Source organism: Setaria viridis, chromosome 3, assembly GCF_005286985.2.
Source record: "Setaria viridis chromosome 3, Setaria_viridis_v4.0, whole genome shotgun sequence".
NCBI classification, from domain to species: Eukaryota; Viridiplantae; Streptophyta; class Magnoliopsida; order Poales; family Poaceae; genus Setaria; species Setaria viridis.
This window is the reverse complement of record NC_048265.2, coordinates 1497040-1521132: the sequence shown is the minus strand read 5'-3', so window position 1 is coordinate 1521132 and position 24093 is coordinate 1497040. Positions and strand designations below refer to the sequence as shown.

Here is a 24093-nt window from a genome sequence, read left to right as displayed (position 1 = left end):
AGGTGCTGTCACCTGAATGTCAACACCATCAGATTTGGATCAAACGGTGGAAAATAACTGCTAGCAAAAACAACATAGAAACAACTATGCTGAGAACATAGTAAACAAACTAATGCAGAAAAGAGAAGAAAAATTAATGCAAAATGTAAAATTAACAACTCAACAAATTTTTACTATAGTCAGTCAGATAACAAATTATTTCTAACTTTGACCCTCAAATGCAAAAATACAATCAGATTTTAAAATAAACAACATGCAAATTTGCACAGATTTAAAATTACACAATACACAAATTAAAATTACAGTAACAATGTCATCACTTATTAATATAGTGTAAAAGAATCCCTAATATATATATGGAAGCGTATTGAAAGCGGAGTGGCAGCTACTGCCTACAGTGATTGATGGGCATCGGGCATGCCGCATGCCTGCGCGGTAGACCCCGATGCTCAGATGCATGCCAGGCAGCAGCTGCAGCCATGCAGCAGCGGCTGCATCAGCCAGGCAGCCATGCCGCAGCATGTAGCCATGCGGCATCAGCCATGCAGCATCAGATGGTCAGATCAGACGGTGCCAAATTCTGGTGACGAGAGAGCATAAAACACCCGGGTAACGTATAGCTTTTCCTATAAGGAAAGCTAAAATCTAGTCGGGATTTTCGAGGAATCTGGTACCTGAATTTTCCGAACGCCTTTATTCCCTTTCTTCTCCAAATCCAGCGAGCTTTCAGTGTTAAGGTTTGGCTTGAAGATTTACATGGTCCGACGGTCATTGGTAACCTGCAGTGGCCCGGCGGAGGTGGCGGCGGCGCGGGATGACCGACGTCGCCATGGCCTCGACCCCTCGCTCCATCAACTCGCTTCGGTTGGCACGAGCACGTCTGCAGCACGACCCTCTCCCTCAATAGTCTCGAGCCGGACAGAGTTCTGCAGAGGGACGACACGCTTGCGGTCTTCTTTTCTCTGATGCAGCTCAAGGCGCTGCTCAGTCTGACCTCATTCTACTCTTTGCACAAAATCCCGGAGATGCAACTTGGGGAAAATTAGACGCAATTCAGGATCCACGGGGTACAAAGAAAGGTGTACCATCGTTTGCAAATGCAATGGCAAATTATTTTACAACTCCTGCTGGAACCCAAGAACAGGGCGAGGATGGTACACACATACTCGTAGAGCCATTTAAGCACGTCGCTGGCACTACAGGTAAACACAAGCACAAACCCATCGTTTCGATTGTTCCAGTAGCTAAGTGTACTCATCAAGCAGCAACGGCATCTTGTTTCCTCTCGATCAGGCAGAACATGGAGGCGAGGCGAGGTTTCAGTCAATTTCGCCTCTTCCTCTCGCGCTCGGCCCTCCGGCGCGCCCGCCGCTGCCTTCCACCGGACTCGTCGTCGAACTCCGAGTACTTCTCGTCGAGCTCCTCGAATGATTTCTGCATGTCAAAACGATGGTGATTGGTTATGGCGATTGAGCAAGGGAGAAATTAGATAGTGCTCGAATGAGGGAACAGCAAGCATATACGTCTCGGAGCTGCATGAAGCTGACGGTGTAGAAGGTCACGGCGGCCGCGGCGATGATGCCGAGGACCGGGACGGCCATCTGGGCAGCTGCACCTTCCATGGCGGACTGAACTGAACGGCCACCACGATCTCCGAGCTGAGCCAACCGGTGCCAGCGGCCCTATCCAAATACACATATCGCTTCTGTGATTTTACACTAACACCCTGCCGAAACAATAGATTTGCGTATGAACCACTAGGACAGCATGTAGTCCGGCCCACCCCCAGACGTTCGCAGGCCATAGCCAACAATCGGCCTAAGACGCGGATACCGCGCGGCCTGACACCCAATACCTGGCGCATTCACTCGGCCCACGCAGATGAAAAGCAACACATTGGGTATGGGGCCGTTTGTTATGCCAGCCCAGCACTGATTTGGCCGCCACGCAAGCAAAGCAAAAAGGCCGTTGCATAAACTAGGAGAATTTATTTAGCTCTGATGCATCAAGTCACACTACAACGCTCATGCTTACGTAATTATTGCTAGTACGTTAAAACATTATCATACATCGCCATAGCTTCGACCGATGCAGGTGATGTCACTGCAGTTGCAGGCCCCTGCAGCACGACCTCTGCAAGTCTGCAAGCAGGGCTGCAGGGGGCTCTGACGGCTCAGTTATCCTTGGGAATGTAGCCGCCGGCCGACCGACCGGCCTCGCGCGCACATCGTCGCTCGCCGTCGAGCGGACCACCGTGACGCGCGGATCGTGGGAGAAGATAGACCGGCCGGCCGACTGAAGGAGGGGATCGAGACGACGGGGGCCCTGGCGTCGTCGATCGCGTCACACGTGCCGTCGGGGTGCTGAGCGCGGGGCTGTCGCTGGCGGTGCTCGCGAGCCCCGGCGAGATCATCCGGCGGGCGTCGCGGCTCGAGGACGAGCTCAAGGAGCTGCTCCGGGTGGACGGCGGCGGCCGCGCGACGGGGCCGCAGGCGGGGGAGCAGCAGGGCGCCGGCGGGCAGCAGACCAAGGAGAGGTTCCTGCGCACGTACGAGCGGCTCAAGAGTCAAGACCGAGCTCCTCAACGACCGCGCCTTCAACTTCGACTTCACCGAGGAGACCAGGCAGTGGGTCGCCAAGGTACGCTCCCCTTGCCGTGCAGCTTTCGAACGTTCATGCGCAGTGGCACTGCACACACTGAGTTCTCCTTTTTGAACATTTGCGCAAAAAGTATGCGCGTAACCATCGGTTGTTACAAGTTTTAGCTACGGACGTACGGGACGATCACATTTTATACAGCACATGTGATTGGGTGACGTTCGGGACAAAGGAGCACGATCTAGCTAGATTAATCTTTTCCCCCTTGAGATAATGCGATCTCGACATTAGTTGGAGCCTCTTCTATTATTTCCGATCTCAAATACAAGTAAACACTTTTTTTTTAACTTTGACGATCAACATAAAAAATGACAACATAAGATTGATGCAACTGAATTCACCACAAAAACATAATGACGTTGTTAATCGAAATGACATTTATATTTGGGGCTGTAGGGAGTAGAGTTTTCTGACCAGCACAAAAAGTGCATAGCCTTTGATCATGTACAGAAATGTAAATGTTTTTAAGAGAAAAGGGAGCAAAACTAGAGTGCCTAAGTGTAAAATGCAAAAAAAGAAAAAACGTTCAACTTCTGAAATGATCCACGAAAACAAGAGAAATCTCTAACACAAGGCATGTTGGACAGTTCGAGCCATTCGCGTGGCATAGGAAGCGGCCCGTTGGTCCAGCTCCCGTGCTGGTGGACTAATGCTAAAGTGAGTAGCAAATGTTAATAAACATGAGTGTCCGTAATTTCACCAAATAAAGTCTGCTTAGTGGGGGTATGTGTCCTCGCTTTGCTCTATGTGTATCCGTCCGATTTTTACCAATAAACAGGCAAATGAGTGGCACCTTGCAGATTAATCGAGCATAGACGACCTTGCTTGTTCTTTTAGATGCTACAAAGGCTTGGCTGTCTCGCAAAAAAAAAAGAAGGAAAAAGATGAGATGCTTAGATTTTGGATGATATCCGTCAGAGAATCAGGGATCACCACACAAAAAGCCATAGACGATGCCTAGCTAGATTCCAAGGAAATGAAACGTTAACGTCACTGATCTAGCTTGCCAAACAGCATCCGCGATCCCAGGCGAAAGAGACGTTGCGAGCCGGTCCAGGCGAAGCTTTCTCCAGGCAGCTGCAAGAGTCCACCTCGTCCCGTTTTGTCGGACAATGCTGCCTATTTGGACGGATCCTGTGCAATGCATCGGCGCTCGAGAATCGTGGCAAGGACCAGTGAAAAAGCCATGCCTCAAGATGGTAAGCTGGCCTGGTTGGCTGATTCGACCAGTCAAATCCTGGACAAATTCTACAAACAGCAAACAAATGGAAGCAGTAATTCGTAAAAGGAGTAGTACGTACAGTAATAATAATCTAGCAAAAAATGATAAAATTTCTCACCACGCGAAATGGTCCACTCTTATTTCGTTGGGCAAGCGGCCCAGGTAGAAACTTGGCCCACTGGCCCAGCCCAACCAAATAAATTCTCCTTCAGCTTCTGTTGTTGTCTACTCCCTCCATCCCGCAAAGAGTGCCCTCTAAATTTGTTCTAAGTCAAACTATCTCATATTTGATCAAATTTATATAAAAATATTGTCTAAAAAGTTTCATTAGATTCATTATAAAATATATTTTCATAGCATACCTATTTAGTGTTATAAATATTGGTACTTTTCGTTATAAACTTGGTCAAACTTAAAACAATTTGATTTAGAACAAACTAAAAACACTCTTTGCAGGATGGAGGGAGTAGTATGTTTCATCCTATTTCTCAATAAAAGTATATCCCAGTGATGATAAAAATGTGACCTCTGCTGTCATGTTTTTCTACCGCAGATGCTGGACTACAACGTACCTGGAGGTGAGCGGATGAATCACTGCACAATTTACACCGTGCTTTAGTTCTGCACAGGGCTCTGAGTACGCTTCGGTTTTGCCTTGTACCTCTCGCCGCTCTTCTTTCTGAAGGTAAACTGAACCGTGGGCTCTCGATGATCGACAACTACATGCTGCTGAGGGAAGGGACAGAGGTCGACGACTTGGACTTCTACCTGGCCCGCGTGCTCGGTTGGTGCGTCGAGTGGGTAAGCACCAATGCACCATCAACAATCCGTGGCTACTCTGCTACCAAGCGTTGGAGCATCGCTAGTGTTTGACGAAATGTTTCTCAACCGGTCTGTAGCTCCAAGCGTCTGGTCTTGTGCTAGACGACATCACGGACAACGCGTACACGAGGCGAGATAACCTGAGCTACACAGCTCCTGGAACAAGTCTACCCATGGACGATCTTCGCAAAAAGAAGTCGTCAGTGACTTGGGAGTTATCTGTACTACCCAAGATCTTATCTAGACAAATCTGTCTAGTCGTACCTTGTAATAACAAGTCTGTAGTTTCAGATCTTCGGAGCACAACACCCAAACAACCCAGAGAGGTTGCAAAGGTAGTCTCCAGTCGATGAAGTCATGAAAAGTCTACTCGTGTAAAAAGTCTGACTACCCGGATATCTGAGTACTCGCGCTCCGCAGAAAGGGGTTGCATTCTTCACGTACTCTACATCATGTATCTGAAGAGGCTCATAAGAGCAGTTTCGTGCGCAGACACTCACGACTACCGCACGAGCAACTATCAGGGTAATTCGAGAGATGCACTAAAAACAAAAATTTAAGCAAGTCGACAAGCAATAAAATTTGCGACAAGACTTCAAATAATTTACACTTCATTACATTCATGACATGTTATATTACAACGACATACTGTTTTTACATACAACCACTCAAGGTTTATCTGACCGGTTACCTCCTTAGCAATGGGAGCCATCTCTTGCAGGTATTGTTGGAATTGCTCATTAGAACAATCTTCTGAAATTCCCTCCACCACAGGAGCCAAGTCAGCTTGCGGGTAGAAGGACTTTACTATGGCCAACAACTGCTTTGAGACGGACCCGACCATCTTCTGAATATAACCAGTGATCTTTCCGGGTACATCCTTCAGTATCTCCACCAAGGGGCGGGGCTCCACGCCTTCTGCCGGAGGCTTCACCATATCGGCAACAGGCTAAGCGACCTTTGTTAGCTCCTTTAGAGCAAGCTGGATTGCCACCAACTCAGCCTCTTGTGCTTGGAGTTTCATCATAATATCTACCAATTGGACTTCTCCGTTGACGCGCAACTTCTTTTCCTTCTCCAGGTTGTGCTCCAGAGTTTCGTACATAGAGGACAACTTGTCGTGTTGATCCGTCACTCGGTAATACGAGTTCTGCTAGTCTATGATGCTACCTTGGAGATCCTTTTTCTCTTTGGTGACCGCTACAAGAGCAACATAAAGAGCAACTCAGAAACATCAAGTGCAAATTAGTACTCGAAGACCAGCGGGAGGTGACAACTTACCTTCCAATCAATTTCTCAACCCCTTGTTGCATTTTCGAAGACGGTCTTTCTCCTCTGTGGTTTTCTGCACAAGGTTTCGGTACTCGGTAGCTTGGCCATCATACTTCATAAGTAACCGGGAGGAGTACTACCGTTCTTTGGCTAGCTCGTATTCCAGCGCTTGAGCCTGCATGATGGTGTCCCCGTAACCTTGGATCATCTTCGACTTCCAGCGGGAGCGCTTGATCAGTTTCTGCAAAACAGAGCAAGTACTCGTGTAAGTAATGAGTATTGATTTCAAGTTGAGGACTAATGCATAGGTCAAACTTACCTATGTGAACTCACCTACACGGCGATGCATCTTCATGATCGTGGCCTCCATTTCTATGGTGGTCAGAGGGTCAGTAAGGAGTTGGATCTTCTCCAGGTCCACCCTTTCAGCAATCCACGGCTCCTCGCGCTGTTCGGCATTCAGCGCACCAAGAGAAACCAGCGCCTAGCTACTTGACGGACCAGCCTCCGAAGGCAAAAGGGAGGTCGCGCTGCAAGTAGTCGACGGCCCCACCTCAGACGGTGAGATCACAGCTAGCACTTGCAGCGCGCCAGCAGCTTCGACTTCAGCTTCTGACTCGGGGGCTACAAGAGTAGCCTCAACTCCAGTATTAGTCGCCACCGCTATCTCAGTCTCCGCCTCCGGCTCGGGGGCTACCAAAGTTGCCACCACTGTGGAGTAGTCGCCGCCACAGGCTCGTCCACCGGCAGGTCGGGGGCTGGCACTACAGACACATTAAGTGATGCAATCACATCATACATAAGGGCCACGACAAGGGATACAATACCTGATGCTACTTCTGGCACCGGTTGCTCCTCTGGCGGCAGAATCGAAGGCGCTGGGATGAGTTCCTGGACTGAGCAACTACTGCCATCAGCCGTGGACTTTGGGCTCAGGCTTACAATATCCACATCGGTGGATTTCCAAAAAAAGACAAGCATCAGAACATGCTACACGACAAAGTAAAGTCACAATCAGTACTCGGGTACTTACTTTGTAGACCGCCTTATCTTCAGGGAAGGCTCTGCCCCCAGGCGCAGGGACTTGACTGTGGGAGACGACTTCTTCGGCGTGGCTTGTTGGACCGCAGCTTGATCCTCACCAGCCTTGGCTGCCATCTCCACTCTTGGAGTAGTCTACGCCGTGACGGGTTTGGCCCTAGCAATTGGAAGCTCCTTGTCATCCTCTAGCTTGATGATCTTCTTCGTCATCAGCAGCTCCTACTGCACAACTTCCGTAGTCGTCTTATCCACCTCTGTCTCCTCCTCGACTGCCTGCAAGTCGTTCATGTCAGAATCAAGATAGGCATGGCGGAAAGGGAAACAACTTACGAGTATTCGATCCTCAGGATCTTGTCCTTCTTCGAATGTGATTATTGGAGGTGGGACTTCATCGGCGGTCGATGACTTCTTCACCACCCGCTTGACAGTGACAGTGCTTTCTCTTCGGGGGTGGTGCCAATTCAGTCTCCAGGACATCTTCGGCTTCACGCTTTGACGCCCTGGAGGAAGACCCTACCTTGTCTAACAGACGGGGTTTGACAACGAATTTTTTCGCTCCTAAAGGAGGACCAATCCTCCGACTCTTCTTCCTCCTCCTCCACGATCGCTTTCTATACAGACGCAATGGTCTGCACATGCGGAGCGGCGTCAGAGCCATTCGATCCGGGTGGAGGAGGAGTAGAGCAAAATAAGTGAATTTATTTCTGCAAGAATAGACAAGTGCACAAAAATTGTTATGTGCAAAATTGAATTGGGGTTCCAATCTGTAGTAACTCAACAACCCTCGGAAAAAATCCGATGCAGGCAGAGCTAACCCCCCTCAATGAAATGCGTGAAGATTACCGTCTTATGAGCGTAACTCTCCAATGGCCAGGGATCACCGGAAGCAGCCCTCCAGTCGATGAAGTCTTGCTCTTGGAGAAGCTTGGCATCTACATACGCTTGGATATCTGTCTCCTTTATCACAGACTTCTTCCAGCGTAGGTTTGGTTGGGTAGAGCCATCTGGTCCGTTTCGCCGTACTTCGGTGCCGGCAACTGGATCTCTTTCTCCTTCTTCACGGTCTTCCTCTTCTTGGTTTCCGCCGCCTTGTTGGATGACGCTTTCTTCACCATTCGTTTTGCCATGAGGATCTTCTTGCACATGCGCTCGGGGGCTAAACGATGGGGGAGGGTGGCACTCGAGCTCAAATATTGCAACTGACGGCGCTAGGGCTACTGCGAGGAAGATGAATAGGCAGAATGGTTTGGGTGAAACGGAAGGGAGGAATTCCTGAGGCACAGTTAAAACAGAGGCGAGGTTAACGAGAATATTCCGTTTTACACGCTCGTAGTTATCGCTTGACAGTTTCCAAATTTTTCGGAAGAGATAAGGTTACTGTTGGCGAACAGTCACGTTGACTAGTGGTTGACCCTTATATCGAAACTAGTCGTGTAATGGCTCGGGGGCTGTGTGCCACGTGCCCATCGGCTAAAAAGTTTTTTCTTTGGGTTTTAAGGTAAAAGAGATGTGAAATTACAAGATTAACCCTCAGCTTTGATTCAACCTAAGGCTTGGGAGCTACTCCATATGGATTGCGATTTTCATCGCACTTCCATATAGAATTCAAGATTGAAGATTCAAGATCAAGTTAAATGAGGCTTGAAGTCGCATGGCAGAACTTGAGTGCGTTTGAAGACTGAGATATGATGGAATACTCGAAGAGTACCACAAACTAGTTGGAGAAGCCTACAAAACTAATAAGGACTGCTACATTTGACTAAAAGGTACTCAGGGGCTTGTCGGTCATACATATATGGGCCCATCGGAAGATTTGGACAGTCCTACAATATGGGGTTGTACATCGAGATGTGTCAGACATGGAGACTACGGTGCAGGACGACGTGGTCTACGTGGAGGAAAAGAACTAGTTGAGGATTAAGAAACTACTCGTAGCAATTAGAGTAGGACTCTCTAGACGAATCCGACTAGTACTCTTGTAAACAATCGACCTGTAACCGTACCCCCGGCAATATAAGGTGAGGCAGGGACCCCTCCAAACAACTTCAATCAATACAATCCAACCAACACACATGACGTAGGGTATTACGCGATATAAACGACCCGAACTTGTCTAAATCGTGTTTTCGAGTTCACCATCGAGTTCCTGATCTCAGCGTGCTCCACGCATAAAACACTACCTCGGATACCTCCTCGGTAGGTTGCCGGATCTAAATACGGACACTAGAGGCCTTATGAACCTATCTTATGTGAACTGAATCTGTTAAGTAATATAACAATACAGTGAAACTCTCTGTAATTTTTTTGTCATTTGGACTTTCTGAAGGACATATTTTTGGAGTACGAGTCAAGAGTTTACAAGCACCTGGTTTCGACCATTGATGCTGAGCCGGACCGCGCGATTCGGGAGATTCTGAAGATCTTCTTGAAGAAGACTTACAGGAGGAAGAAGTAGACACATTTTTCTACTATTTTATGCTACTTAACTAAGAGGTCAACCTGGAGAACACTCTAAGGGGGTTGAGGTGTGATGAATAGCACCCATATATAGCGTACGTAATACCCATGCTTGTTTTATTAACATGTAATATCCGCTCCTGCCAAATTGAAGGACTAGGATGTGTATAAGATCTGGAGGAGGTACGAGTTAATAATGTAATAGTAAAAGAACTATATATGCAATAAAAAGTGCTCCACACTACATATAATAAGATCATTGAGGCATCAAACTGAGTCGCGGGGAATGTGCATCGGACGGATGGTGTTGTGCAGCTCCGCAGTACTCAGTTTGATGCCTTCATGATCTTGTGCTGTTGGCAGCTGTGGAAAAGGCGCAATGGCGCTGTGTTCCGGCAGGAGCATGCGACTCTGCGCGAGGTGCTGATCTTGTGCCGGCAAGAAGCGAGGCTGTGGAGATGCCGCTTGCCAGGGCGCTCTACCAAGCAAAAGATGTGTTTAGGTTTCAAAAGAGCTCCATGCTATAGCACAACATAAATTTGTCTTGTTTTTTATTTTCTTTTGTTATGTTTGCATTTCATATCCCAAGGGTTAAACAATATCAAGCAAAGACATGTATGAGAAGAAACAAAAAAAAGTTTTCTAAGAAGATACTTTTTTTTATCAAGTTTGAATGGTTTGAGAAAGTAAATCAAATCCATGTATTCTTTGTAATGGTCAATGGATAGAATGGATTGTTCACCTATAGGCTATAGCCCACCTCCTCCTAGGCTTCTACGGGCTACTGCATACACCGCTGTCCATTGCCGGAGACTTCTCCGTGATGGTCTTCAGAAAAACTTGCGCAGCTGCAGCTAGCGCGGACGCGTCGCACAGCAACTGTCTGCGATGCAATGCGCTTCCAATGCACAGAATGTTTTTACGTGTTTTTCTTGGCCGATCGGGTACATGCCCTTACCTTGCTGGCTGCCGAACACCGTTAGAGGCCACGCGCCCATGGCATGCCAGATTGGGTTGGGATCTAGTAGCTATTTTCCACTTTCGCACGGCGCGTCCATGAGCAAGCAGAGCCCTCCATGCCATTGCCACGGGTGCTGCGAGCGCAGCAGCCACACGCCGTGGCAAACTCGCGGCCGGGCATCAAACCGGACGCCCGCGGCCTCATGCAGCAACAGTCTCGCTAGCTGGCGTCTTGTGACCTGTGTCACTCTCTCTACGGTCGGTCTGCCGATCTGGAGCTGACCGCGCCATGCCCGCCTGCTGCTTGCTCCCGAATTCCTTTCCCTCGCAGCAGCTAGCGGCTCTGCAGCCTGCGTGCATGTGAGGGCGGTGCGCATGCCGGCCGCATGTTCGCTTCGCTTCATTCCGCCATTGATTGGTTCTCTTTTTCTAGGTGAAGCATCGGGAAAGTTGCTTCCGATCGCACTAACAAAATACAGTACGTGTGGTGATGTGATTGCAGTGATGCTGATGGATCAGACAGTTATTGTGCGTGCAGGGAGGGGAGGAGATCGATGGATGCGGCTAAAGAAAGGGCAGCCTGATGATGCACCTCCTGCGCGCAAACTAAACTAGTATCGCATCAACTGAAGGGAGGGGACTTACTAGAGTTAGCACACGTACCTACGTCTTGCAGTTGCAGATATATATGTGCATGCAGGGAGTAGTTGTATATTGCACACCGATTGTCACTGGACCCGATGGCTATGTCAGGCTAGAGCCAGTTCAGTAAAATATGAAATTCGCTCGCCCTCTCCGCATACATGCTCAAATTCTGCGTAAAAGTTTCCGTACCTCTGGGTCTCATGTTAACCTCGACCAGTTACATCAGGAGCCTGACATATACTAGAATGTGTACGTTTTTCATTTAGAAGGATGATGTAGGGCGTTACGCAATGGACACATGCACGTACAAAGCTATATAGGATATAGGGGGTGCATATGTCCCACGTCCCAAGGATGTTTAAAAGGATTCAACTCATTCATGTTTCGTCTTTTGTTTAGAGAGACTTAGAGAGTGTGGGCGAGCTAAGATAAACAAAGTTATTTCTGTGGTAGCTTCAAGCCGAATTGAATTTGTGTCAGACTATTGTAACCAACCGCCGGTGATTCATGTCCGTTTGGATACACCCGTTAAACTTTAGTACATGTCACATCGGATGTTTGATACTAAACATATTCTAATTACAAAACTAATTGCACAGATGGAGTCTAATTCGCGAGATGAATCTATTAAGCCTAATTAGTTCATGATTTGACAATGTGGTGCTACAGTAAACATTTACTAATGGTGGATTAATTAGCCTTAATAGATTTATCTCGCGAATCAGACTCCATCTGTGCAATTAGTTTTATAATTAACTTATATTTAGTCCTTCTAATTAGTATCCGAACATTTGACGTGATCCTGCTAAAATTTATCACCCCGCCCAGTCAGTAACCACACCGCACCGGTCGACGTCGTTCTGGCAATGCATCCGCTTCAGGACGCGCACGGGGCCCGGCCGGGCTCTGGCCGCGCGGCGCGCGGCGCGCCCTGCCTGCAACATACGTGGAGCGTTGCGCGGGCGCATATATATACCCCTCCATAGTCTACTGGCAACTGCAGGGACAAGAAGAAGGCAAGAGAGGCGAAAACGAGCGGCGATGTCTCAGCTGAAGACGGCGTGCAGCGGTGGAGAGCGCGGCCTCGACGGCGAGCTCGAGGAGAAGCTCCTCCTGCACGACGATGACGACGGCGACGGCGCGGCGCCGCCGCCGGCGAAACGCTCCGCGGGGGCAGCGCTGCTGCAGAAGCGCGGGGGTTGGCGCCGGCACCATGATCTGCAGGGCGCTGGTGGTGGTGATGGCGTCGGCGACGACTACCACGAGAGGTTCGTCCGGGCGTACGACCGCCTCCGGGACGAGCTCCTCGCCGACGACTCGTGCGAGCTCACCGACGAGGCCAGGCGCTGGGTCGCGCAGGTACGTGGACGTCCTCGTCTTACGAATACGTATGCGCGCCTGCATTATCGGCAGTTCGGCTGATGTAGCAACTGCGCAGATGACCTAAATTGGTACCATTTGCTCAGCACTACTCATTTTGCAGCTTCATGTTCAAATGCTTTATTTTAGCAACCAGGGTGATCGGTCTTTGATGTCAGGAGTCACCTTTCATTTGAAAAGGTGTACTTAAAATAGATTTATATTCAGAGCTTGCGAGAATCAGAACGAGTCTTTAACCAAGACTGCGTAATTCGATTCAAAGAGAGTGGATTTTCTGCATGATTCGGTGCCGATTTGCAGGGGCCACGTTCTTTCTGGGCCGCTCGTTTGGCATGAGCCTACATGGTTGGCCCATTCAGTGTACGCTAGAGTCGGCCCATTTAAAATCCCACTCTTCCTCCTTTTCTTATCATGTTTCTGGGCAAATTCTGCCCGTTATGCCCAGGGAATCTGGGACAAACCAGGCCTAACCGCACTCTCCTCTGAAAAAAAAAAACGTCCCTTTGGAAAAATGGCCTGACCATCACCGGTATATTCCTCTTATAGTTCTACAAAGAAATAGGGACGAATCGTACATGCAAAATCAGCAGAAGTAGGGCTAAAGAGAGCCAAAAAAAAAAGGATCTTTCATGGATTCAATTTCCACCAGAACCTGAGATTTATAAATCTGAGCTGTTTTGTTGTACTTGTACAACCGTATGTGCTAGTCTCACCAATTCTTTGACATTTTCATGCAGATGATCGACTACAATGTACCAGGAGGTGAGGAAGCATCAATCTGACTCTTCCAATAACATGTATTGGGTTGTTAAATAACATCACAAATGTTTCATCTTCTTTGAAATTTGGAAATATCCTAAGCAAAAGCTGCTGGTTCTATCCATCCAAACATGGAACACAATATTTCTAAGCTTTCAAGCAAAATCTTGAGTAAATTTTTAAGTATAATAGAATTTGTTAACATGTTGACCTTTTCTTTTTTCTCTCTCTCTAAAGGGAAACTGAATCGAGGCCTGTCAGTGATTGATAGTTACTTGTTGTTGAAACAAGGGAGTGAGGTTACTGAAGATGAATTTTTCCTTGCTTGCGTCCTTGGTTGGTGTGTTGAATGGGTAATGCCGCTAATGACCCTCATAATTCCAAACACATTTATTTTGTTCAGAGAAGGGGTTGGCTGATTCTTTTGTTGTCCAAAAAAAAAATGCAGTTTCAAGCATGTGCACTGCTGCTTGATGATATCATGGATGGTTCACATACGAGGAGAGATCAGATTTGCTGGTTCCGACGACCTGAGGTGCTTAAATTGACATCTCAAATTTATTTTTGTGATGAATATATACACTTTTATGGTATTAACTTACAATGACTAAGCTGCAATAAAGTCTAACTAATATTTATTTGTGTTTATAGGTTGGTCTTCGAGGTATAAATGATGGTATTCTACTTAAATGCCACATTACACGTTTGATCAAAAAGTACTTTAGAGAAAAAACTTACTATATTGATATCTCTGAATTATGGAACGAGGTCAGTCTCCTTTCTGAAACGCCACTCAGCAAATCGACAAATTTTGTGATATTGCTTCTCAAATATTACTGTTTCAATGCCTTGTTCAGATAGCTCTGCAGACATCTTTAGGACAGATGCTTGATCTTATTAGCACACATAATGGGGCAGATGAACTTGCAAAATACAATATAGAAGGGTACGTAATTTGTTTAATTCTTTAAATAATTAGAGCTGCTTATGTTTGTGCCTTTTCTTCTGTCATGTAGGTACCGTCGTATTGTCAAGTACAAGACATCTTACTATTCCTTTTATCTCCCTGTAAGTCTGAAATTCAGGACAATTATTCGTTTTAAAAAATCAGAATAATTACTCTTCATTTCTCAGTTTTGCATATGAAATTATTTATCTGTTATACTTCCATTCCAAGACATGTATTAGTGACACAACTTTTGCGTAAAACATGCACGAAAGGTATATTGATCAGGTAGGTTTCTTGGCACCTTTGTTTTATATAAGATTCGAGTGTGAACTAAATTATAATGATTTAAATCTCAAACCCCCTATGCAAACATGCGTCGACTTTTTTTTTAGCTCATGGGGTTTGCTAAATACATATACTCTAAAGTCCGAACTTCACACTCATTCTCTATTCGCATAAGAACCCTTCCACAGATAAGCTACTTTTTTTTCTGAAGATAACCTGCATATCTTCTGTATAATGCCTTTAGGTTGCTTGTGCATTGCTGTTGTCTGGTGCAAAATTGGAAAACTTCAGTGAGCTAAGGGATATACTCATTGAAATGGGTATATATTTTCAAGCACAGGTAATATTAATCTACATTAATCTATGATGAAATGATTAATGATATGTCTGCTTCTGCTACTAGATTATATCTCCCATGACAATTGCAAAAACCTTTCAGGACGATTACTTGGATTGTTTCGCTAATCCTAATACCATAGGCAAGGTAAAATAGAAGCACAAGTTGTCAGAAATTCATTTTCTAACAGAATAAGTAATATTCATGGAGTGCTCTTCTCCATTTTAGATTGGGACTGACATTGAGGATCACAAGTGTTCCTGGTTAATTGTGCAAGCTCTTGGCCATGCCAATATTAACCAGATAGAAGTATTACTTGTAAGGAATTTCTTATAACCGTATAGCTGAACATGTTTAAGGAACATTGACGTCTTATATGTTCATTTCTAGAAAAACTATGGGAAGAAGGATTCAACCTCTGTTTCCAAAGTGAAAAGTACTTACTCGACTCTTGATTTAAAGGTATTACTGAACTAGGGATCTTGATATTCCTTTGCACGATTTTTTACTAGTCACATACTCCAACATCTACAGCCTACAGGCATGATTAATTTTTTTTAGAAAAAAAATGATGCTTGCTAATGCACACACCCTGGCACCTTGAGTGCATATATGTCCATCTGCATTTGGCTATGGTAAAGACAGATTTTTCGCTGTACCTTTTGAATTCACACTGCTAACTCTGATGTTCGTGCGAGTCCCTTTTTTTGCCTCACTTTGACTGCTCTCATGCCCAGGACATGTTCTCCGAGTTTGAAGATCGAGCATACAATCACTTGGTCACATCTATCGAAGCCCAGCATGACCGTGCTGTGCAGGAGATCCTGAAATCGTTTCTGAAGAAAATCCACAGAAGGAAAAGGTAGAAGAGTGAAATCTGACTCGTGTGGACAACAGGACAGCTGCTCGCGTTAGGGGGACATCTTCAGCCCTATCCTTCAGAACATTCAGAGATCTGAAGAAAAGGTTGATGAAACCGACGAGGCATGAGTTCCCAATGACTTGTGTATTATCGGTCAGTTCCAAATGGTTGGTATTTCAAAATGTTTGTTACACAGCTACTAGCTAATAGCTACATGTATTCATGGTTGTTTCATGTGAACTGTATCAAATCTAGTGCATGTTTTCCTCCGTGAATGAAGGGAACCAAGTCGCCGCAAATGGATGGTTTTCTGGTTCTTCCTCTGTTCTATTTCGCCATCCATGCAATTTATGTATAACTGTTGTAGTGCTATGATTGTTTACTGTTGTCTTTGATGGTTAGGCTCATCCTGGAATCGCATTACCAAACTGCTCTGTTTTGAAAAAGAATTCCTCTGTTTTGAAGAACTGATTAGCATCAGATGTTCAGAACAGAATCCATACGTTGCAAATGTGCGACAGCTGATAGAACCAAGCAAAAGTGAATTCTGAAATTATCATGTAGCAAGGCTGGGTGCCGCAATTATTGATTTTTGGAAACTGTTGGGCTAGCCAACTGACTACCACTAATACGATGAGGTCAGTATGGAGCTACTCCTATTCCTTTCTATCCTTCTTTTCCTGAAAAGGGAAGTGTATGGCGCTGTATCCCTTCCTGCAAATTCCTGATCAACACGGACGCCACATTTTCTCCGTGATTGAAGGAACCTTACCTTTTGCCTGGTTTCAAGGCATTGATATGGGGGAGAGCTATTCAAAGAATGTTCCTTTCTTTTGCTGAATCTTGCAGACTGGTATAGGCATACAGCTCACAGCTGTGTGTCTAGAGTTCACAGTTCTCCGAACAGTGACATGGCCGCACGGTGCTTGCCTGCTTGCGTAGGGCTCCGGCTCGGTCAAGGGAAAAATGTGAATCTGAGATTTACCGACCAGTAACAATCGGGACGTTGTCACGTTGAACTGCTCAAACTGGTATGCAGAGGTAAATAGAATCCTGATTACTTTTTGTATCCTACTGCACCACTACTGAAACGGAAAAGTTTCAGTAAATTTCCCTCGGACGAGGAGGGAAGCAAAATTCACAGTTTCACAAATCATGAACTAATTAGGTTTAATAGATTCGTCTCGCAAATTAGTCTTCATCTGTGCAATTGATTTTATAATTAGTTTATATTTAATAATTCTAATTAGTATCAAACATTTGATGTTACAAGAATTTTAGGAGGTTTAAAAAACTAAACACTCCCTCGGTAGGACAACAGTAAAAGTGTAGAATACTGAGAGCAGAGGGGCATGGATACCACCGGCCGCAACACGATTCAGCCAGAAATGGCCAAGATCCCTCGTAGTCTGCCGGACCAAATAAAGAAAGGCATTTCCTTTCGCTTTTCGTCATGATCGATCAGACGGCAGATGCGCCTGTCCAAAACGTTACAAAACACCACGCCCTATGCACTCCGGAATAAGGGTTACACAGACAGGATTAATCTACGCTGTCAAGTTGGTTCCATGGTTAAACCATCGCCGTCTCGTGCGCATTGGTCGCTGCAGCAAGCCAGCAACACCCGTTTCCCCCGAGAAAACAACCCGCTAGCACCGTGCTGCATGTTTGTCGTCTGAAACACTCGGACCAGGGACTTGTTTCCTGCGTCCAATGCATGGGTTCATGGAAATGTAAAAGTAGCACTGTTATGCAGTGGGTTAGCGTAACTGCCTTGTACTAACATTTACAATAAGATTACCAATGGCCACAGCTGACACAGATGTTCTAAGGACAAATCACAGAGCTGTAACTATTGGAGAGCTGGGGTGCTAGATTTCCAGCACAAACAACAGTTGATGCATCCACTCGGACCAGTTTTTTTTTATGGATGGCACAGATCAAATCAGGAAGAGTAGAGAGTAATGTTACAATGTTTGTGGGTTCGGTAGATGTTCATGGCGGTCCTTGCCTGATGGATACCTGAATGATGTGCTTTGCTGCTAGTCCTGGTCCCAAAGGATGGTGTTTTTTTCAATCTCATATTTGGCTGAAACAATCATCGACTACAATGATTGATGGATGGACTTGGACTTAAGACTAACAGCTATGCTACAAGCAATTTCATTTACCGATCGAAACAACACCACCCGATTAAGAGTGGACCCTTGGTTTGGTCACAGTCACAGCTGATCCCTGACAAGCTCGCAACGGAAAGCGCCCCGTGTTTCTCTGCACCATGTCCGTGAATCTTGTTTTGTCCCCGGGCCGCGCCTGCGACTTGGGTAGAGGACACTGGGAAGCAGCGCGGCCTCGCGGCGTCCATGCCCTTGGCCATCAGGCCATGGGTGGGGGTGGGTGCTGCTGGCCACGAGCTGGACGCAACCAGGCCATGTGACCCCGGGCTTGGATGGTAGCTAGGCTAGCTGCTGGGCACTGAGAGACTGACGACTGTGCGTGCATGCCGAGCTCTGCGCGGAGGGGACGACGCAGCCCAGAGCTAGCTAGCTACGCTGGTGCTGCGGCGTGCATGCGCACCATGTCCTCGCCATCCACGCACTGAGGTTCTTGTAACTTGTAAGCAAGCATCCAGAAAAAAAAAAGAATCAAGAATGTGTGTTTTGTGGTTCAGTAAAGATCCTAGAAAACTATCAGACCTATCAGTAATACTACTCGCAGTTAGAAGCAGGTGAGCAACACCAAATCGAGTAGAGTAATCCAGGACCAGGAGCTAGCTGGATCGCCATGTCTGATCGATCACTGAATAAGGCCACTAAAGAAGTCGGCATCGGTAACCGGAAAAGGAAAAAAGGTATTCCCATCCCATCCGTCCGCGCCGAGATTGTGCAACTACTCTCTCGATCCCCGCCGTGATGTTCCTCCTTCCACACGCCGCACTGCCACTGCCCATAGCGCCGCGCCGTGCCACCCCTGCATCGTTTTCCCTTGCCACCCTGCCCTGCGCGCGCGCGCGCGCATTCGTAACCCTCTCCTATATATCCACTGCAATCTCCCGTACTTTCCTCCTCGCTCCAGAGCCCCCTCGGCCCACGCAGAGCCAGCGTCAGTGACACGCAGCCGCGCCGAGGAAGACGACCGAGCTAAGCTAAGCTCGCTAGCGAGGGAGGCAATGGCGGCAGCCGGCGGCCTCCTGCTGCGCGGCGCGGCGGCGCTCACGGTCGCCGTCCTGATGCTGGGCATTGCTGGCGCCGCGAGGGCGCAGCTGCGGCAGAACTACTACGCCAGCTCCTGCCCCAGCGCGGAGTCCACGGTGCGCTCCGTCATCTCGCAGCGCCTCCAGCAGAGCTTCGCCGTCGGGCCCGGCACGCTCCGCCTCTTCTTCCACGACTGCTTCGTCCGGGTAAAGAAAGCTGCCGCCGCCTCGTGATCTCGCCGTGCATTGCCGTTGCCTCTGCTCCGCTAACGGCCTTGCTGCATGTTCGTGAAGGGATGCGACGCGTCGGTGATGCTGATGGCGCCGAACGGGGACGACGAGAGCCATAGCGGCGCGGACGCGACACTGTCGCCAGACGCCGTGGACGCCATCAACAAGGCCAAGGCGGCCGTGGAGGCGCTCCCCGGGTGCGCCGGCAAGGTGTCGTGCGCGGACATCCTCGCCATGGCCGCACGTGACGTCGTCTCCCTGGTAACCGAACGCGCCTCCTCTCTTGCTCACCCACCAATCGTCCCATTCCGCCCGTTTTCACCGCAGTGTTGCTATCTCAATCTTCCCGTACACGTACCACGGCCATACCACCGGTCGCCCGGCCTGTCGCCGACTCGCCGCAGGGCACACCGTTGTTGTCAGCGGCCAGCGCGCACGGAGCCCACACCAAAGCTTCCGCCTTGCTGGTCGGTTCAGAGTTCAGACGTTCAGTTCACCCTCCCGTTGCACACTTTCATCGCATCGCATCGCATCCCATCCCCCAGTTAGGTTAGGTCGCCATGGCCCGCCACACCGGCACTGTTCCAAGCCTGGGTGTCAGTGACTTTTTGGCCGGCCGCAGCCTGCCAGCCGGGCCTGCACAGCGCGGCGCACCACCCCGATTCGGCCCCCGCGGCGCCCAGAGCGGGGCATGTGCTTCGTGTCAGCCGCTGGCCCGCGGCCGGATGCCCCCGGACGGGCGGGCACGGGCACTTCGCGTCGCCGAGGCCAAGCCACCCACTTCGGGTCCGTACTTTGTTGTTGGTCGTTGGTGCTCGCGGCGCGGCGGGCTCGGGCAACGACGCCCGGTGCCGTTGGGGAGCGTACGGTGGCGAGAGGTAGCATGCGCAGGCAGGATGGCCGGGGCGCCGGGCCTTTCGCCCCTTTCGAGACGACGGGCAACAGCTTCGACCTGCTACGGCCTACGGAGGACTAGCGGACGCAGCATGATGGATCGTTGCGACAGTGACGTGACATGCGTCTGACTAGTCTAGGACCCCTCGGGACACCACAGCGCTGTGCCCGTACCACGGTACCAGTGCGTAGGATTTGTAGGCCGTGTCCTGGTGCTGCCCGTGACGCCCCGGCAGAGCGGAGTGAGCCTCGTCACCTTGGTCCGTGACGCGCGCTGGCGACGGCTGCGACGGCGACGCGATGCCGTCCGTTCTTGGCATGCAAGCGTCTCCTCTCGTCACGTCGCGTCTGGGAGAGGAAGACCAGCAGGGAGGGGACAAAGTTTCCACTCCGTAGACTGTAGCCATGGAATGCGTACAATGTTAGCTTACAAACTACTACTACTCTACAGCAAAAGGAGCCAATTCGACAGTGCTGACCAATCTACCAGACTAGCTAGTTCGACCAAGAACTGATGTCACTACAGTAAAATGAGGAAATTTACCCTGCAATGCTAACATTTTAACACCGTGGATCTCTGTTACTGTCTTTATTCAAAAAAAGAATCTCTATTGCTGCAGCTGGGCGGGCCAAACTACGCCGTTGAGCTCGGGCGGCTGGACGGCAAGTCCTTCAACAGGGCCATCGTCAAGCACGTTCTCCCCGGCCCGGGCTTCAACCTGGACCAGCTCAACTCCCTGTTCGCGCAGAACGGGCTCACGCAGACGGACATGATCGCGCTCTCAGGTGCGTGTGCTCTTCCTCTATTGTTTCTCTCTACAAACACGTCAACACTCAACTATATGGTGACATCTAAACTCATGCCATCGCAAAATGAAATGCAGCACGGTGCAAACTGTTTTAACTCATGCCATCGCAAAATGTTTTAACCGTGGGTATTAACAATAATGCTTCATCGTTATTGTTTTTTTAGTAGTATAAGTTCGTCGTTTGATCGCAGTACGAGCATCTTTCTCGTGCACTCTGTGGCTCACGTGACTTTATCCTCTGTTTGCTGCTGCACAAGACAAAAGTGGTTCACTGTTCTATGCTACTGCCTCCAGGGCCGGTCCTGAGATTTTAGGGGGCCAGGACGAACTGAAAACCTGAAGCTCTAATTATATTAGTATAATAACGTTGCCTATAAGTACTCAATGTATATAAATATTCATATCAAACAATTTCTTTAACCATAGATATGCACCGTGAAAATCGGTTTATCATGATTAGCATTTTGTTATGTGGGAGATGAATTCAATATGTCATCTCATTGTTATTCTTACTACCAAAAAATTTGTCAACGGCTCTTCTCTGTGATTCTCATTTTCTCTTCTTCTCACTTCCGGATGGATATTTTCTAGATGACATGATGTGTGTTAAAATATAAAGAAAAAGGAATTCCCTGCAAATGAAGGACGCCCTGATCTCCTCTCCTCATCTACTTGCTGTGTTCTTTCGTGCTAAAAATTAACTGAATAATGTGACATGATAGGCAGTATTGAATTGATCAGTAGATCACAAAGAAAGAGACTGGCTATAGTCGCTGATCCGTGATGCAAAGAGGCAATGATGAAGAACTCACGGAGTCATGGTCTCACGGACTGACGGAGGCATCTTTGGTGAATCGATGGCGTTCGGGCGTCAGACATCCTTGAGTCGCCGGCGGCCGTCTGTCGCGAAGACGCAAACTCACGATGTATCATGTATGCGCGACGGCGGCGTGACCGGCTGACCACCGCCCTCTCCGTGGTCCCGAAAGACATGGCTAATGGATAGGGTTAAAATCCATTAGCTCCTCACTTATTCTTTTTATCTCTTTCCTTTTTATCTTTTCACAAGTCATTAGTACCTATTAGTTCCTTCCCGACAGCTAATGCTTTTCGCACATTTTGGAAGTGGGCTAAAGTTTAATCCTCCCATTAGCCCTCCATTTGGATAGGCTAGGCTAATGCATAAAGGTGCTAAACTTTAGCACTTTCACCTATTAGCAGTTGGATCCAAATAGACCTAAGAGAACCATTATCTTAGAAAAACGCAAAAAAAATGCAGAGTACTTTGTGCTGCAGTAAAGTGCACATCTAGAGGTGAAAAAACCGACATGTAAAGTGATAAAGTAATCACTCAATAACAGGCTAAACAGCCTTTCAAAAGTAACTCTGCTTCATTGTGGGAGCTTGCTACCTCGGAAAAATAATAAAGTATTCCTAAAAAGAACTTTTCTGGGATTTTTGTGTGTTTTTATCTCTGACACTTTGGGTTACCTTGTTTAGGCGCTCACGATTTGTTTTATCATTGATTCTGTATTGGGAGGATTAATAAAAGCTATTTGTAGTACATGGGAACAGAGGACACATTGTCTGAATGTTCTTGGTTTCTGTCAGATCCTACTGTGGTAGTTAAACTAAACACTGCTGCTTGGATTCAGATTTGAACACACGAGGCCTTTCCCTGTGACAAAATCGAAACAAGCGGCAGTAACTTTTGAGTGAACCACCCAATTTTGTCCATGCAAAGCACTGATTGATAGTTAAAATGGAAAAGAAAAGCTGACACTGCATACCTAGGGGACTTTGTACAGGCTTTTCACCATTATGAAAAGATCTATCAGAAAATTCAGAACTGTATTTGCCGTGGATTCCAGCCATCTACCAATTCTAAACTGAAGTTTGTTTGATCTAGGCTGTAGTAACATACAAACAAATCACGGCATCTGCATTATGCAGGCGCTCACACGATCGGCGTGACACACTGCGACAAGTTCATCCGCCGGATCTACACGTTCAAGCAGCACCTGCCGTGGAACCCGCCGATGAACCTGGAGTACCTGCGGTCGCTGCGTCGGGTGTGCCCCATCAACTACAGCCCGACGGCGATCGCGATGCTGGACGCGTCCACGCCCAGGGTCTTCGACAACGCCTACTTCAACAACCTCCGCTACAACAAGGGCCTGCTCGCCTCCGACCAGGTGCTCTTCACCGACCGCCGCTCCCGCCCCACCGTCAACCTCTTCGCCGCCAACAACACCGCCTTCCAGGAGGCGTTCGTCGCCGCCATGGCCAAGCTCGGCAGGATCGGCCTCAAGACCGGCAGCGACGGCGAGGTGCGCCGCGTCTGCACCGCCGTCAACTAGCTCGCCGGCCGCCGACATCTAGCCTAGCGTGTGTGCGTGCGTGCCTGCGTGTTTTGACGGGCGTGCAGTGTGTGTGTTGATCATTAGTAGAGTTATTGTAGTAGGCTGTGGGTTCGTAGGTTCGTGAAAGAACTTTTTTTTTTGCTTGTTTATACGTTTGGTGGTGAGATTTTGTTAGCGATTAATTCTTTTGACGCAGCAGAGGTGTGGATCGGTGGATGATAGAAACTGATGAGATGTTTGCCTCGACCTAATGGATGTTTGGGTTGACATGGATTATTTGTCTTGATGAATTCTGGTCCCTCGGTGTTGGATCCGGCGAACTTGCGGCCTCGCGCCTGCTGCGGGAGTGTGGTGGAAACGGTCGAGCAGGCCAAGCCTAGATCGAATCTGCCGCAGGCCCGCAGCCCTCTCCGTCCCGTCCAGGCCACATTAGGCCCACAAACTCTTCTATTACCGCAGCAATATAGCCCATAGAGAGGGCAGGGCCGTTAGGCGCCTTCTCTTAACAGTTTAGGGGATGTTTGATACGAGGTGCTAAACTTTAACAGTGTCACATCGGATGTTTGGATGCTAATTAGGAGGACTAAACATGAGCTAATTATAAAACTAACTAATTGCAGAACCTTGTGCTAATTCGCGAGACGAATCTATTAAGCTTAATTAATTCATCATTAGCAAATGGTTACTGTAGCACCACATTGTCAAATCATGGACTAATTAGGCTTAATAGATTCGTCTCGCTAATTATGCTCCATCTATGCAATTAGTTTTGTAATTAGCTTATGTTTAGTACTCCTAATTAGCATCCAAACATCCGATGTGACAGGTGTTAAATTTTAATAGGGTGTTCCCAAACACCCCCTAAGCTAGACAGCTAGTTACCGCTATAAGTTGTTCCATGTTGGCATAAGAGATCACTCCTCCAATTCAACTCTTGACCCGCTCTTCAAAGCA

General features: G+C 47.9%; 3 protein-coding genes across 3 annotated transcripts; 2 read left to right on the top strand and 1 right to left on the bottom strand.

The window, feature by feature from the left end:
• Positions 1-1068: 1068 nt before the first annotated feature.
• On the bottom strand, positions 1069-1683 carry LOC140222087 (uncharacterized). The gene is made up of 2 exons (XM_072292271.1): positions 1524-1683; positions 1069-1434 (listed from the first exon to the last, which is right to left on the bottom strand). The coding sequence occupies exons 1-2, from the start codon at positions 1620-1622 to the stop codon at positions 1324-1326; spliced, it is 210 nt and encodes a 69-aa protein (XP_072148372.1). The 5' UTR covers positions 1623-1683; the 3' UTR covers positions 1069-1323.
• Positions 1684-12118: 10435 nt separating this feature from the next.
• On the top strand, positions 12119-15937 carry LOC117850527 (farnesyl pyrophosphate synthase). Its single transcript, XM_072292270.1, has 13 exons — positions 12119-12138; positions 12346-12436; positions 13195-13219; positions 13454-13569; positions 13665-13751; positions 13868-13988; positions 14078-14162; positions 14233-14284; positions 14695-14790; positions 14890-14934; positions 15016-15105; positions 15178-15249; positions 15525-15937. The coding sequence occupies exons 1-13, from the start codon at positions 12119-12121 to the stop codon at positions 15651-15653; spliced, it is 1029 nt and encodes a 342-aa protein (XP_072148371.1). The 3' UTR covers positions 15654-15937.
• Positions 15938-18491: 2554 nt separating this feature from the next.
• LOC117850896 (peroxidase 16) lies at positions 18492-23408 on the top strand. Its single transcript, XM_034732781.2, has 4 exons — positions 18492-19049; positions 19137-19334; positions 20588-20753; positions 22730-23408. Exons 1-4 carry the CDS (start codon positions 18819-18821, stop codon positions 23134-23136), a joined length of 1002 nt encoding a protein of 333 aa, XP_034588672.1. The 5' UTR covers positions 18492-18818; the 3' UTR covers positions 23137-23408.
• Positions 23409-24093: the final 685 nt, after the last annotated feature.